At 37.1% G+C, this 16,229-nt stretch overlaps 2 protein-coding genes across 4 annotated transcripts; both read right to left on the bottom strand.

The window, feature by feature from the left end:
* Positions 1-336: 336 nt before the first annotated feature.
* On the bottom strand, positions 337-3,858 carry alyref (Aly/REF export factor). Of its 3 annotated transcripts, none has more exons than XM_027141582.2 (6): positions 3,487-3,858; positions 1,763-1,927; positions 1,516-1,663; positions 1,357-1,450; positions 1,073-1,262; positions 337-965 (listed from the first exon to the last, which is right to left on the bottom strand). In XM_027141582.2, exons 1-6 carry the CDS (start codon positions 3,739-3,741, stop codon positions 951-953), a joined length of 867 nt encoding a protein of 288 aa, XP_026997383.2. In that variant the 5' UTR covers positions 3,742-3,858; the 3' UTR covers positions 337-950. The 3 variants fall into 3 exon arrangements, with proteins under 3 accessions (XP_026997383.2, XP_026997385.2, XP_026997386.2); XM_027141584.2 differs by having other exon boundaries at positions 1,357-1,444; XM_027141585.2 differs by having other exon boundaries at positions 1,357-1,423; positions 3,487-3,856.
* A 3,353-nt stretch (positions 3,859-7,211) lies between these two features.
* mcrip1 (MAPK regulated corepressor interacting protein 1) lies at positions 7,212-12,659 on the bottom strand. Its single transcript, XM_027141297.2, has 5 exons — positions 12,503-12,659; positions 9,565-9,652; positions 8,727-8,842; positions 8,428-8,523; positions 7,212-7,865 (listed from the first exon to the last, which is right to left on the bottom strand). The coding sequence occupies exons 1-5, from the start codon at positions 12,627-12,629 to the stop codon at positions 7,801-7,803; spliced, it is 492 nt and encodes a 163-aa protein (XP_026997098.1). The 5' UTR covers positions 12,630-12,659; the 3' UTR covers positions 7,212-7,800.
* Between the last annotated feature and the right edge of the window lie 3,570 nt (positions 12,660-16,229).

Raw genomic sequence — 16,229 nt, 5'->3', positions numbered from 1 at the left:
AGAAAACAAAAGGGGATTTAATTTTTTTTTTAACAATTAATTTGTATTGCCCACAGACCTATTAAGCCAACATGCCAAGTACAACACACCAGCTAATCAAAACCTATTTGACTTCTAGTGGAACGTGACAGGTTGACGTGACCGCTCAACTCACACAAAGGCTATGAATACAAAGTTATGACTAAGCCTGAAAGTATAACATGTCCTGCATACCCTAGTCTCTATTATAAACCAAAAAAACAAAAGTAGTTTTTTTAACCAAACTGGCATACAAACATTCCTAACTTGCAGGGAAAACAAAACAAAAAAAAAGATTAAAAGATTATAAAGTCAAGATGAGACTCTGAAAGGTGTTTTAATCAAATCATGACACTTCATTCAGAACACGGTCGTTATGTACAAATATTTAATGTGATGAACATACAGTATGGAGGGCTAAAGAAAAAAATAAAATAGATACTGGGGCACACCAATTGAAGTGCAAAATAATCCGTCTTGAGAGTTCACCCAAAATGTTAAACAGAAATAAGCAGTATTAACAGCACTGAAACAGAATTAAGTAGTTGCCATTGGCTTTACAAACCAGCTAATATCTGTACACTGAAATTTTACGCTAATTGCTTGTATACAAAAGGAAGCAGAGTCATTTGATACTATGTACTGCAGGTTTTATTACAATGATCTATAAAGGGAAGGTAAAGACAAGCACCTCCACACTTGAATCCTACAGTCAGTCAAGACTAGGTTTTCAAAAAGAGAAATAAAAACCAAATGGTAGGTAAAAAAAAAAGAAAAAAAAGGAGCATTTAAAAAGGAGAAAACTGGTACACAAATTTAAATCACTTGTGAAGACATGTAAATGTAAAATAGCTGGCATTTCAAAGCAGTAACAACCACCACCCCAGAGCGATGCCAAGAGAGAAAGCTGCAGCCCGAACAGACTGGTCAGTTTAGCTGGTGTCCATCTGTGAAGACCAACAGAAAAAAGAAAAAAAAAAAAAAAAGTCAATCTAAAGTCTAGTTTCTTTACTCTCAAAAAATATAAAGAAAGACCAGAGCTAACAGAACATACCCTGGCATTGTAGGCATCTAGCTGGGCATCTAATTCTTCTGCTGAGAGCTGCTGTTTGTTATTGCCTCTTCCCCCTCTGCCACGGCCTCTGAGGCCTCCGCCTCCCCGACCTCCCCGTCCTCTCTGCATGCCCCCAAAGCCTCCCATCTTGTTCCTGTTTATGCCTCCTCCTCCTCCACCACGATTCAGACTGAAAAGTTTCAAGGGGAAAATAAATAAATAAAATTGATTACACCATAAAAGCCAACTCAAAATTTGACTCTTGGTAAAGAAATACAACTGACCCCTGCATCGGAGCTCGTCTCTGTGCATCAATCTGTGACGTGACTAGCTGAATATTCATTGGACGACCTGAAACAAAATCAACAAAGGCTGAATCTATAAAATTAATAAGCACAATATTAAAAATGCAGCAGGAAGGAGTTCAATGTTTTGGAACTCACCATCAAGAGGAACGCCGTTGTATTGTTTCATGGCTTTTAAAGCATCTGCTTTTCTCTCAAAATGGACATCTGCTGTGCCAAGACTGCGCCCTGACCGGTCATAATGGACTGCAGCCTTCTTCAAGGTTCCAAATTCCGCGAAAAGTTCCTGTACAGAATGATCACACACATGAAATTACAACCAATCACAACCAAGTAGATGCTGAACACACGTGTGGCAGTAACTGTTAAAACTTGTAAACAATACCTGAATGTCTGCATCAGAGACACCAAAGTCAAGATTGGATACTAGCAGCTTTCCTCCGGTTTCCACGCCTGCTCCTCCACCGCCGCCGCCGCCACCACCTCCAGAATTGGTGCTGTAGCCATTGTCAAACAGGTCATGCTGCCACTTGTCAGGGAGCTGCTTGGGCTGCAACAAACGAGAGAGAACGCACCTGCTGACTTCGGATCCCGTCTCTCACTGACAGTCCACTCGGCTGGGTGCTGGGGCAAGCAGGGGGCTCCACCTCAACAAGGCCGGCGGCACCCAGCTAACTGTGTTCAGTGTGATCCAGCAATCCCTGCCCACCCCATCACTACATACAAGTAAACCAATGCAAAGAAAATACTGCAACGTGTGCGGCGCTGTGCGCCACGTGTACGAATCCAGATCAGTGCAGGTTAATAACAGGCAAAGACAAGGAATACAATAATGCTTAAAAAAAATATTAAAAAATAAGATAGACGAGTGCATTTCTTAGGCTTCACCAGGTCTACATGTTGCTCATCAGGTACTGTGTAAAGAACGCTTGGCTGTCAGGACTGTCTGATATACCTAAATGAAAGGTTTGTAAAAAAAAATAAAAGAAAGAAAAACTGCTAAAACTTAAGTACAACTTGATTAAAAAGTAACAATCCTGACTTTTTGATGCACATTTCTGAACGCCTACACCTGGTGGCCTGTTATTCCCATCTTCATATCCTTACCCACCCACTAGGAAGCAACTACAACAGCAAGCCACCAAAACAACCCCCAAAAGTCTCTTGCCATTCACTTTAAATGAATCCTAGACCTCCAGATGTGATGTTCCACGGCTGCTTTTCTCAAATCTCCGCTGAAGGGGAAAAAAAATGGTGCGGGATGAATCTGAAGTCCATCGAGAACACGATGTGGGGGGAAAAAATAACATGTCCATGTAACTGGCTGTGTGTTGTGCAAAAGCCACTGCGACCAAAACAGCGTCCATTTTGAAACAGACATTTTGGTACAGCCCATAATATTCTAAATTACGAATGCTTTAGTTTCGTGCCACTTAATATTAAAAGGCTTAAAAAGGCTCGAATAAAAACTAAAGTCCATTTTTTTAATGCTCCTGAATCTCAACACTAAACAGCACTAATTTTAAGAATAATGAACACGGGCCCCTCCCAGACAAAGGACTCCACCAAGAAAACAGGCCGCATTCAGGTTCAGCTTTAAAACAGACAAAAAAAAATAAAAATATATGTTGAAATCTTCGAGTCGGACCGCCGGTCATCTCGGAGGCTTTCGAGCGCTGAACATCGGACGTGGAAGAAAAACACAAAAGTTGAAAAGCCACCATTTCAACGACAGAAGCTGCTGGATCCAAAATGGCGCCGGTTGCTGAAGGTTAGCCGATAAGCCACTTTTAGCCACGACGTAGCCGAATTAGCTCAATTCGCTCCGTACTGTTGATTTCTCAAAGCGACGAAAAGACAAAATGGGGTGTGGGGAGGAGAGAGAATATTATGTACAAGGTAAAAGCCAAATTTAACGAGCTTCTCCACATTACATGACATTTGGAGAGAAACTCCGGAGGGGCAAGTAGCACTGCTGACTAGCAAGCTAGCCATCGTGTATGCTAGCAAGCCTAGAAAGGAAACAGGGGGACTTTCACCCAGGCATTTTTGGATGTGCGCAAGGTTTGGTCCGCTTTCTCAGGCAATTTTTCTTTAGCTTTCTCCTACCCTGCTGTACGGCGTGGGTCTGCTTCTGCCACGGTTCAGGTTCTGACGATTCCTCATGGGACCTGAGCCTCCGCCGCGGCCTCCAAAGCTTCCGCCCGCGTTAGCGCCCAGCCGCCCGGTGCCTCCAAGCCCTCGGCCACCGCCGCCACGGCCTCGGCCTCCTCTTCCACCGCGGCCGCCCGCGCTTCCTCCTCCTCTCTGCTGCTTATTCTGCTTAATGATGTCGTCCAACGACATATCCATCTTGTCTACCATTGTTTAACCTGTTTAACACTAACGCGGCTGCTCACTAAAATAAAACGCTACTCTGCCCCTAGACCGAATGTTTTTAGAACAGGAAAAGGCGCCTTTACGGATTCTTATAATGCACAGACGATGACGTAACACGCAGTACGTACTTCCGCTGTAACCGTCCAATCACGTCGATTCGAATTTGCATGTGTAGAATTGAACGAGACTTCTTACCTTAATATTCCCATAAAAACTGAAATGGCTGAAATTCAGTATTTAGGATGGTTAATCACTAAAGATCAACGTAGAAGATATTCAATTAATTTTGATGCTATTATTGAACGAAAAAAAGAAAAAATCTTAAACCATTGGCTTATAAGGTTTCTCTCGTTAAGAGGTCGAATTCTGAGTACCAAGGCGGAGGCTATTTCTCGATTAACATATCTTGATAAAAAAAAAACAATGCAAGGAGATTGACAAAATGTTATATAACTTTGTTTGGAAAAACAAAACGCATTATATAAAGAAAACTGTTATTATGAATGCTTATGAAAAGGGTGGCCTAAATATTTTGGATTTTGCAACATTAAATAGTACATTTAAAATTAATTGGCTTAGACATAATTTTATTCCCTCACATTTTTTTCCAACTTGGGTGGCATTCAGTTTTTCCTTAGTTGTAATTATGATATTAACAAAATACCAGTAAAACTAGCTGTTTCATCACCAGGCTTTTCTTTTATGGTCATTGATCTACAAGCACAATTTCTCACTGCATAGGTATTATATGTGGAATAATAAGGACATTGTGTATAAGTGTAAATCTCTTTTCCTTGAGTATTGGTTTAAGAATGGCATAATCCTGGTAGATCAATTGTTTCATTCACTTTTCACTTTTGGTGAGTTTTTGGCTTTTTACAAAATCCCTGTAACACCAAAGGATTATGCTAAAGTTTTTGATGCCATATCTCCTAAAATTTGTACTTTATTTAAATATTCAACGAGAGTAAATACTCAACTTTGGTCCCTACCTAATATTGTTAATACCTATGAAAGCAGGATATGTTTGTCCTTTAACTCCCGCAATAGATAAGAACTTTATTTCAAAGAGATATCGTATCTTTGCCTTATGTTCATTCTTTCTGGAACCGGTTTACAGATGATATTGTTTGGAGAAAGGTTTGGCTATTTCCAAATCAGTATTTAATTACAAATAAAATAAAGAAATCAAAACATTTTCTTGTGAAATTTAAAAGCGATATAGACACAAATTGTACATTTTGTAATAACAGCTTAGAAACTGTTGTTCACTTATTTTGGTACTGCCCACTTGTAAAACCCTTTTGGGAAAATGTTTGTGATTTTATTGGTAAGAATATTGATGTTAATTTTGCTTTATTTTGGAAAAATGTGCTTTTTGGTGTTTTGAAGAATCAAGGAGACCACCATGCTACCAATAGTATTTACATAATAAATCTGATCCTTTTGTTAGCAAAATTTCACATTCACAAATGTAAATTTTCTGGACAAAACCCTGTTTCATATCATTTAAAAAAGAAATGGAACTTTATGTTGATTCTATAAGACTATCTCTAAAGCAAAAGGCACTGAAAACTTTGAAAAATCTGTACTATATTTAATATTTTGTTGTAAATTTCCCCTAGCATACTGCGTATCTGTATTGTTATTGCCTAGTTTGTTAATTGATGTCTGTTGTTAATTCAATTAAAAAAAAAGAAAAAAAAAAAGAGGATAGAACAGGGCATAGTGGAAGCACAGTGGAATTCTTTTCTTCACATACCCCAACTGAGGAGCTTGGGGTCAGAGTGCAGGGGCAGCTATGATACAACTTTCTATTTACTTTTTTTGTTTTTTTTTTTATTTATTTTGATCATGACTTACTGCTCCACTTGTTTCTGAGTTGATTTGGAAGAGTTTGGGATGAAATTCATCCAATTTAAGGGTCCAGTCAAATATTCTCTCTCAGTGAAGTGGTTTACTAAGCTAACTCGTGCTAAATAAATGATTTTGATCATTTTTGGAGTGAGGCTGAGTGAATCGACACGACTCTTACTCAAATGACTCTTACTCAAATGACAACTTTTTTTTCTCTCACTGGTGAGGATTTTTATCTATTTAGGTAAAATGCACAGATATATCAAGAAATGTCACTGTGATTAAAGTAAAAAAAAAAAGAGTGTAAATAATGCTAAGAGGTGAGAAGCATTGGAAGTCACTACACTAGCTTACAAACTTGTGTCAGCAGAGAAGCACACAAGGATAACCAACTTTAGTATTAAGCACTTTACAGCTCAGCGGGCAGCATAAATAGTGACAATTTGGAGGGTTGTGATTTTTTGGAGGTTGTGATTGTTGCTGGAAATGCAACAATAATATGCTGGACCTAAACTACTCTTACAACCACATGTCTGGTCTTGTGATGGGAAAGAAATGTGTTTTATATATATATATATATATATATATATATATATATATTACTTAACAAATGTCCATTAATTCAATCGATTACTTTAATTATGATGGATGTAGTACCTCTTTCAAGGCAACACCACCATTCAGTGGTAGGAATCGTAGGAAAAAAAAAAATCACAATCCTCCATCTTATAGATTTTAACTGATCTGACTACTTACATGAACTGAATGTGATTAATCCAAACCTTAATAACACAAGGATTGCACCCAATATGTTTTCTGAAGAAAAAAAAAACCTCTTACCATATATTTTAATATTTTGGTTTATGTTTCTAAAATAAATCTGTGCTGAAGGGGGTTTACTTATGTTTCTTGGCCTTACGCTCAACTCTTACATTACAATGATGTGAATTTTGACAGCTTGAATAATTGAACTGAGTGAGGGCTTCCACAAAGTCTCTATATGACATAACATATGGCAAGCATCTTTAATAACTGCCCCAGCCTGCTTAGGGTCATGGTAGGTCTATGGGCAATCCCAGGATCACTGGGTGTGAAGTGAGAGAGTAAGAGAGGACACCAGTCCATCACAGGGTATCATGCACTCACACTCATTTAGACCTTACGCTATTCTACCAATGTAACTGGAACTCGGCATCAAAGCGGGGTCTCTGGAGGTGCGAGATGCCTAAGCAACCCTCTGCACCACCACGCCACCCTTTTGGAAAATAGTCATATTAACAGTGATTACATATATTATTTTGTCATGGCTGATCATTGCTCAATTGATCAAATGCACTCCCCAGACATATACTGTTTGGACACAACACAACCATGAACAGTATGAGCAGCAATAGTTGAATCCTGCTGCATTCATATACAGTCATGCAAGTTATTGAGGGTAAATGAGAAGAAGGCAATTGTGAGCTCTAAATTGAGATACCATAAAAGACAATTTTATTTCAATGTCAAGGCTTAAAAGACAGAAAATAAAAAAAAGTAATTACACTTTTGAAAGTATGTATTTTCTTTAAAAATAATAAGAAGAATGTGGTAAAATATTTGTGGTATAATATTTATTACATTTTTTGTGAATGTGGTATAATATTTATAAAAATATTTGGCCTGCCTTTACTATTCCAATATTTTATTCTATCAAACTAACTTAAAAAAAAACAAAAAACACTTTTCATGAAAGTGTCATGTTTTGAAAGTAAAGCCTATGTATAAGGCCGCAGCTTGTCCTTTTTTCCCCCCAGAGTGTGACTCCTCCTGTCAGTCACCACATTTCAATTCCCTCCTTCCACCTTCTTCTGTCGGGTTTATAATCTTTATCATAAACTATGCATACGAAAAAGAAATCCAGAATACAAAACAAAACAAAAACAAAAACAAAGTGATGACAAATTCCCTGAAATTTGAAATCTCTTAAGAGTTGCAGATTTGGGATGATAATTTTTGATACAGTGGGTCTTGTACACACACCTGCCAGTTTGTCCAGAACAAAGTTTGATGAGGCAGAGAAGGAAGAGGCTTTCTGGACTAATTTGGCTGACAAAGTTGCTGGCATAAAAAAAGGTCCCAATAAGAATGAGTGGGGAGAAAAAAAAGGAGCAGCTTGGCTGTTAGACCAAGATGAGAGGAAATTCATTAAGACTTCTTGCAGTCCTGTGTGCTTGGCCTCCTGAGTTCACTCAGGTCAACTGGGGTGAAGGCTGAAACAGAATAAACACATACATCATCAGGACTTTAGAATTCATGGTGTCTAAACAAGATTAGCCACAATATCCCTGGGTGTGAGGTGGGAATATTCCTGCATGTGCTCTGGATTTCCCACTCACTGGTCATTTGGTGTTTTATCCCTGCTTCATCAAAATGCATTTCCTATACCCAACAGTAGAGGGTGCAATGTAATAAGTAATTTAGCTATTAACATTTCAAAGACGTTATACATCCTCCTAAGTGAAACAAATCAGTCAGCTTACGCAAATATATTTAAAAGATTAATCCTAGTTTGTCTCAAATGGCATACTCTAAAATCACAAATATTAATGTTGGCCAGCTAAGGAACGTTAGGTACCCATGATAATACAGGCCCTGTTTTTTTTTAATAGCATTCTCAATATTAGGTGACATTTAGTTCAACCAGACTATATTTTTGATTTGATTTAATGTGATTAAAAAAAACAAGTGTAGACATTTTAATTTAGTAATAAGGTGAGTAATAACGTTAAGATACAAGAAAACATTTGAATATGAAACTCATGAACAACTCACAAAGCAAATTTGGGTTTGGGTTTTTCTCCACATATTCTTGTGGTCCTCGTTCACTGTTCTGAGGTGATTTAATGTCTCTTAGAACACACAGCCATGCTGAAAGGAGAGGATAAAGAACATTAGAAACCTGTGAATTTTAGACTTTCTAGTAGAAGTAAGTCTGTGTACCTGGACTGCACCCGGCTGCTTTGACACTCATTTTGAAGTGACACACTAATGTTACTTTAGTTATTTTAAATAAAAGAAAGAAAGAAATGACAATATGGACATATAAGAATGTGCATATAAAAGAGACTTACTGTCATGGATAAAACGCACATTTTCTTCATGTGCCGGGGTGTAAAGCTCGCCGGTATTAGTTGGAGACCGAGGACTAGAGGTCCGTTTGTATGTATGCATTCTGGGAGCAGAGGAGCTACACGATGACAGAATAATTAGTTAGAGTCCCTTTTCTCTGAGACCAGTTTCAATTGTAAAATTGTAAAATATTAAATCATGCATATTCTACCCAGAAGAAGCGGAGTTGATCAGCAGCTCAAAAAATTTGCTACACCTCAATGTATTGGTGGTTCAATTTCCTTCTTGCAAACCAGCCAATGGACATCATCCTATCTTTTGTTATTGTCATCTCCTATATTATTTTGGGCCCGGATGCGTTTCTATTGCTGCACTTGCATTCGCTCTAAAGGATGCTTTTTGTTTTGGGCTTACATGACACATCGGTAGAAGGGCCTGAACATACTTAAATTAAAGATTTAGCCTTCGACAAACAAACGAGCATGTAGAAATTATGGAAAACAACTGAGCATAGAGCTGTGAGAAATGTATTATTTCTTAAAAATAACAACCAAACCGGCTGTTTTCCACTTTGTGCATGTTGTTTACTTGGTCTAGTTATATGCATTGTATATATAACTGTGTAGCCAGCATTGTTTAAACAAAATGCCTGCTAATTGCTATACAGCACACCTGAACAAGTCAAATACAGCAACAACCCAGTACTAGTCTAGCCCCGTGTGTGAACAATTTTACTTCGGAGAAAAGTTACATAAATTAGGTTTCATTGCCAGTGTGTTTGCACTTTGCAACATGTCCAACCAAGCTGGCAGTCAGAAGTCTAATCATTTAAATCTTCACCTGGTCATTGTGTAATAAATAGGTGTGCGTCTCCTCTTCTCGGTCCTGGATAATAACTTGCTGAGAATTCCTTTGTGGAGCACGATACCTATGAACAGGAAGCATAAAGGGAGGTTAAAATGCAGATTTAGATTGATGGGCTTGTCGTAGCTCACTGAAGAGTAATATAACACTTGGCTGCATGCTCAGCAAAAATGATGTTTGAAATAATCTTTCCAGGAGAATGCAGAATGCTCTAGTGTTATGAGTGTGACATCACATGAATTTTGAAGAATTATGTATAAAAAAGGATTATTCTAAACCTTTAGAAAATTGAAAAAAGTAAAGGCAATAACTCATTAACACACTTAAATCACTAACTGAATTCTGAACATTAAACTGGTAAGAGATCTGAACTTTTTACTTTTTCGGAAATAATAATGGAAATGATGGTGACTTGTTTTAGCAAGAAACTCTGAGAACACTCTGAAAGTGTTCTCCACTATGGAGAGTTGCTGATCGCCCAGTGTGATAAACTATTATTCTCAGAGTAATTGTTCGAGCCTTCGTGCTGTGTGGCTAATGTTCTTGTGCTGTCAAATGCTTTCACTATAATGCTTTCACTTGTCCCTTTTTAACTTAAGAAGCCTCCGCTTTAGCTTTAAAATCTGGTCACATTCATTGCCGTGTTGAGCTTTAAGGTGGGTAACCATATACGTTTTCCTGTTCCCTTTTCAATTAACATACATTCTGATAGTGTGGATAATCATATCAATGATGCCAATTATTAGCCAAAACCTCAGTGCATCCTTACTGAACACTACTGATGTTCACTACGGATAATTCAGCATTGCAAATGTGATGTTTTTGTTACATGTATTACATAACTGACATAAAATCTGGAGTAGAAATTAGAAAAGGTAAAAAGAAACTCATTCCATATTATGCTGAAACTTTGTGCTTATATCCTTGGAAATACACAAACATACACAAAATAAAACCCTCTGGGTTCTTTGGTTGACACTCTGGGGGATGGCGTGTTCCCCAGTAGAACCAATTTAAGAAGCAAGCTAAGAAATAAACCACTACTGGTTGTGCTGTTGTAGAAAAATACTTTATTTCTCCTTTAACAGCATCTGTCCTGAAATGTTTTATTCCTCTAATATCACAGCACTTTAAAAGATGAATACATGGTGTGCCATGCTTTTTAACCATTAAATGCTATATAAACAGTATAACAGTTGCTCTCAAACACAGCTTGTCAATGTTAGGGAAAAATGGGACACACACAAACAAAATTAAATCATGTTTCTTTACTTATTTTAACACCACACTTAGTAAAGCGTATAAGGATTAGTTTATGCTGTTCTTCAGCAATGCATCTCCCTGTTGTGGAGTTACTATGGAAACAATAACATTTCCCTGAGTTACTATGGAAACAATAACATCAGAACAATTTAAGTTACAGCTGGAACAACTGTCAGATCTGCTGTTCTAGAAATAAACCAACACCTTCTGACCAAGAGAATTCAACAGCACTGTGCTACTGTGAAACATGAAATGAATAGGAGTGTGAAAACGGCCACAAAGCCTTTTGGGGCTTAATCACGGCTCGATTTTTTAGAGGGGAAAGTGAGGTGATGTTTTTAGGTCTATAATGACACTTGATTGTGGGATCATGGGAATCATGGAAAGAATACAGAGAATCATGAATCATGTGTTATTGCAGAAGAATGACCTGTAATATATGTTTCCATAGATGCAAAGAGAAAGGTTTGTACAATAAACAACGCTTGCTGTACCTCCATTTCTCTGTGAGCAAGTTGCAGCATCTTTACCTTCTTTAGACCCAAGTTTACTCATATTTGAATGTTTGCCCAACCCTTATTATATTATGGTATTCTCGGTCTGTGACCTAGTAAACCAGTATCAGGACGTATTTACTGATAGAGACACAAGCACTTGTAGCAGGTCATGAATGTAAAATGGAAGTCCTTATCCTGGTCAGGGTTGCAGTAGTAGTCATCTACTTACTGCTACTGTAGGTTTTTGGGACTTGGGAAGAGCCTGGAGAAACCAAAGACCATATGAAATTTGTCAGACACCTTAACCTGAGCTCAGGTTCTAATATGAGACCATGGAGATGTGATGCATCAATTCTACATTTACACAAGTCTTCTTATAACCTTATCTAGTAAACCACCTGAGCATCCACAGGCCTTACTTTTACTCTTACCATTTTTCTGTCAGCAAGTTGTGGCATCATTTACACCTTCTTTAGAACCCAAGCTTACTCATATTTGAACGAACGTCCAACATGATCACGTGCTAATGTATCTAAATAATGAGATGAATGTTCAAGATACGCTTCAGCATTTGCTTTCATGACAACTTTCACAACCTGAAAAGGGTCGAAGTATGAGTGGAATTTCCATTTCACAAAAATGGTGGCATTTTTAACTAGCATGAAAACTAGCAAAACCTATACATCCAGCTTTGACCACAAACCTCTACCTATCCCAGAGACGAGATGCACATGAAAGAAACACGTCATATATATATATATATATATATATATATATATATATATATATATATATATATATATATATATATATAAACACACACACACACACACATTGTGTTTGTTATTGTTTAATGCTAACGAGCTAATTCTGTCAGTAGCTAAAGCAAGTAATTTAAAATATTTAACATTTAAAACACTCGGCAGCTCGTTGTGACTTCAACATCGTTGAATTGACATTAAATTACATTATATTTATTTTTAGGGTTTCTAGCTAATTTATGAATTTCTTTCCTACATAAAATATTAAGCAGTTTATGAGAAACACTCGTTTGCTCTCGACGCTAAGCGGCTAACAAGCATCTCATAAAAACACCTGAGGAAATCAGTGAAGATGTCAATGAAATGGTGCAGTTAAGGTAAGATTTAACAAACCTGTAGGCTTCTCTCTTTTCACTTTCTTTTTTGGATAATAGAAACACAGGCTATCGTCAGCCGCAGTGCTGCTAATACAGCCCAAGTAGCTCCGGGTCGGCAAAACAAAAGCAATAGGTTGGCGCATGCGCAGTGCAGAGCTCCAGAAGAAAAGAGCTGCTCTCAAATTTCCAAACCATCAGCAGGAATTCACAAGCAGCAGACAAGTTAGATCAGAAACACATTCACATCCTACAGACCTTTACCTTTACCTCGAAGGCATTTAAGTTCACACATCACTGCATGTAATACACCTCACAAAGGCTAGATTTTCTGAAAGTGTTCAACAAATTCATATATACACTCAATCAGGGGTTCTGAATTTTTATTGTAGCCTCTTTAAAAAAAAAAAGTTTATAAATCTAAATATCCATAAGAAATGGTTTATTGTAAGAACAAAATCTAAATCTTCAAAATTTAACGCTTATTAATCGAATAGGAAAAGAAATTGGATGTGGGGCTCATGGTGAAAAAGGTTATTATTATTATTATTATTATTATTATTATTATTATTATTATTATTATTATTATTATTCATTTATTCATTCATTCATTCATTCATTCATTCATTTTCTACCGCTTATCCGAACCCGAACGTCCCGGGTCACGGGGAGCCTGTGCCTATCTCAGGCGTCATCGGGCATCAAGGCAGGATACACCCTGGACGGAGTGCCAACCCATCGCAGGGCACACACACTCTCATTCACTCACACACTACGGACAATTTTCCAGAGATGCCAATCAACCTACCATGCATGTCTTTGGACCAGGGGAGAAAACCGGAGTACCCCCGAGGCACGGGGAGAACATGCAAACTCCACACACACAAGGAGGATGCGGGAATCGAACCCCAACCCTGGAGGTGTGAGGCGAACGTGCTAAACACTAAGCCACCATACCCCCCATTATTATTATTATTATTATTATTATTATTATTATTATTATTATTATTATTATTATTATTATTATTATTATTATTATCCCAGAGAAAATCCTTTAATTATTAGGCCTGCTTGTTTTTGAATGATTGAGGAATTTATTAGGAATTATTAAGTTAAATACAGAAAAGTACAGAAAGTACTGAACATCACAAGCCATATATTCAAATATTAGGCAAATTATAATGTAGAAATGTATAAAATAATATTTGGCATCTTTATTGGAGCTATAGAGTATTTTTTATTTCTGGATTTAATTTTCTGCTCAGATAAGACATAAAAAAAGTAATTGGATTCCAGATTATTATTATTATTATTATTATTATTATTATTATTATTATTATTATTATTATTATTATTATTATTATTATTATTATTATTATTATTATTATTATTATTATTGATAATAATAATACTAATAATAATAATAATTTATTCATTCATTAATCTTAATGATTAATGAATACATCTGAGATGTACCAAATTCCTCATGAGTCTTGGAATATGTGGCATTACACGGCGATGGTTTGTCTCCTACCGAAAAGAGTAATTCATATCTGGTGATATGGAGGGAATCCAGATCTGCTCCACACAGACTCTTCACTGGTGTCCTACAAGGCTCAGTGCTTGGTCCTCTTCTGTTCTGTACTGGAGCTATGCTGATGGCACTCAACTCATTCTTTCCATCCCTCCCTCAGACATTCATGTTTCCGCTTAAATCTAAACAAGTCTCTCAGATATCTCATCATAAATGGCAGCTCATCAGCCTGCAACTTAATCCCATCAAAACTGAATTGCTATTCATCTCAGGTGATTCATTGCTATGTAAGGATTTTGTAATCTCCCTGGAAAACTTTCTGATCTCATCTTCAATCTCTGCACACAACCTCTCACACCACTAATCTGACACACTCAGGTTAATGTCACCATTACCACATTTAGAAGTAGTCATCTACTTACTGCTACTGTAGGTTTTTGGGAGTTGGGAGGAGCCTGGAGAAACCAAAGACCATATGAAAGTTTGCAGACACCTTAACCTGAGCTCAGGTTCGAATATGAGACCCTGAAGATGTAATGCATCAATGCTACATTTACGCAAGTCTTCTTATAACCTTATCTAATAAACCACCTGTGCATCCACAGGCCTTACTTTTAAAACATAAAAAAATTGCCCTTCTGGAATACTCACATGTTGTGAACTAATTACCAACAAGAGGTGAGATAGAAATGGTTTAATCAGAAAATACTTTAGAAGGTAGCAGTTGCCAGAAATACAGTTCAAGGTCCTCAGTTTAAAATCCAAATCTTGACTTCAGGCTTGAATCACGAACAGAATATGTCCTTCAGGTGGTGCTGTAGACTAGAGAACATTTTTTTACTCTCCAAGAATAAATGCCCTTCTATTTGCTATATGTCTTCAACAATAGATTTTCTTATTTTTTTAAACATTTTTTATTTTCATTGAATTATTGCTTTTTGTAAAACATTTTTGTGTGGCAGGATGAGCGTACAAATCAAATAGCTACGGTGGGATATACAAACACAATAAATTACCTCAATTGGTGGGGTGGATGCTCAGAAATGTTTTGGGAAATCATTTGAAATCATTGTGGTATTCACTAATATCCTGTTACAATGGTTGTATCCTATGCAAGCTCCTGAATGCCACTAATGTGACTATCCACTGATAGACAAATTGTATAATTGGCATATGGGAATATACAAATGAGTCTCATCACTGAAAGTGTTGATGAAAGGCTGTGATTATATACACTTGTATATTTAAATTGCACACATGGATTTATGCTTGTAAGCCTATTGCTTGCGTACGGTTTTCGAAACAGAGGGGGAAAAAACACAAAAAAACTATTTGTTTAGACTGGTTGAAAGTGATAAGTTGTTTTCAATGGAACGCCACTGTACTAGTAAAAATAGGTTTAAATATAAAATATGATAAAACAATTATAATTAATGAAAGTAAGGCAACAAAAATCCATAAATTCTGACTAGTTATTCAATTAAGTCAGAACCCATGTAGCTGTATTAAGGAGGACGGGCTGGCCTATGCCTGACAGAGAGGCTCAGAAATATACGGGGTACCAGTGTTAGGAGGGCAAGAATAATTAGAGACTGGTTTGACTTTATTTGTAAGATGACAGCTGGTTTACTTTGTGACTATGAATAGACGTCATGCTAAAACTAGAATAAAAATTTCCTAGTTACACACTAATACTTTTTGACCATGTAGTATGCAGTTATAAAAGGCAGTTATTTATAATTTGATGTCACCCAGATAAGGATGGTTTCCCTTTTGGGTCTCTCAAGATTTCATCCTAATCACCTCAGAGACTTTTTTTAATGCCACCATTGCTTCTGGTTTGCTCATTAGAGCAAAATGTTCTGTTTCTGTAATGCTGTTCAGCATTTTTAAGTCACTAATGTGACTGACAAAGCCACATTGTGCCAATCCTGTACATGTCTAGGATTGTCCAGGTGTTTGGATTTCTTGTTATTGTCAAATTCAAAGAGAGACATATAATCTCTATGGTGCCATCATCAGTAGGCTTTTGTTCAAATACTTGTTACGTGTTTTCCCATTTTCCCAAGATGAGACTGAGAAGGTTGTGCTGGTGCAAAAGAGGCTGAAGAATACATCAGTGCTCTGGCTGAGAGTGACACTTAAAAAATACAACTACACATAGAAGGTTCTCTGTATGCTTGGTGTCTATGATCATTTTCGTATATGTTTA

This window comes from Tachysurus fulvidraco, chromosome 15 (genome assembly GCF_022655615.1).
Source record: "Tachysurus fulvidraco isolate hzauxx_2018 chromosome 15, HZAU_PFXX_2.0, whole genome shotgun sequence".
Classification (NCBI taxonomy): domain Eukaryota; kingdom Metazoa; phylum Chordata; class Actinopteri; order Siluriformes; family Bagridae; genus Tachysurus; species Tachysurus fulvidraco.
Note: the sequence above shows the minus strand (reverse complement) of the source record. Positions and strands in the feature narration are given on the sequence as shown.

Coding starts and splice junctions, on each gene's coding strand:
- alyref (XM_027141582.2), bottom strand. CDS start 3,741: ATGGTAGACAAGATGGATATGTCGTTGGACGACATCATTAAGCAGAAT. Junction 1,664..1,762: donor TCTCTGATGCAGACATTCAG/GTATTGTTTACA, acceptor CATTCTGTACAG/GAACTTTTCGCGGAATTTGG. Junction 1,263..1,356: donor AGACGAGCTCCGATGCAGGG/GTCAGTTGTATT, acceptor GAAACTTTTCAG/TCTGAATCGTGGTGGAGGAG.
- mcrip1 (XM_027141297.2), bottom strand. CDS start 12,629: ATGCGCCAACCTATTGCTTTTGTTTTGCCGACCCGGAGCTACTTGGGC. Junction 8,843..9,564: donor ATTTATTACACAATGACCAG/GTGAAGATTTAA, acceptor GTCATCGTGTAG/CTCCTCTGCTCCCAGAATGC. Junction 7,866..8,427: donor CCCAAACCCAAATTTGCTTT/GTGAGTTGTTCA, acceptor ATTCTGTTTCAG/CCTTCACCCCAGTTGACCTG.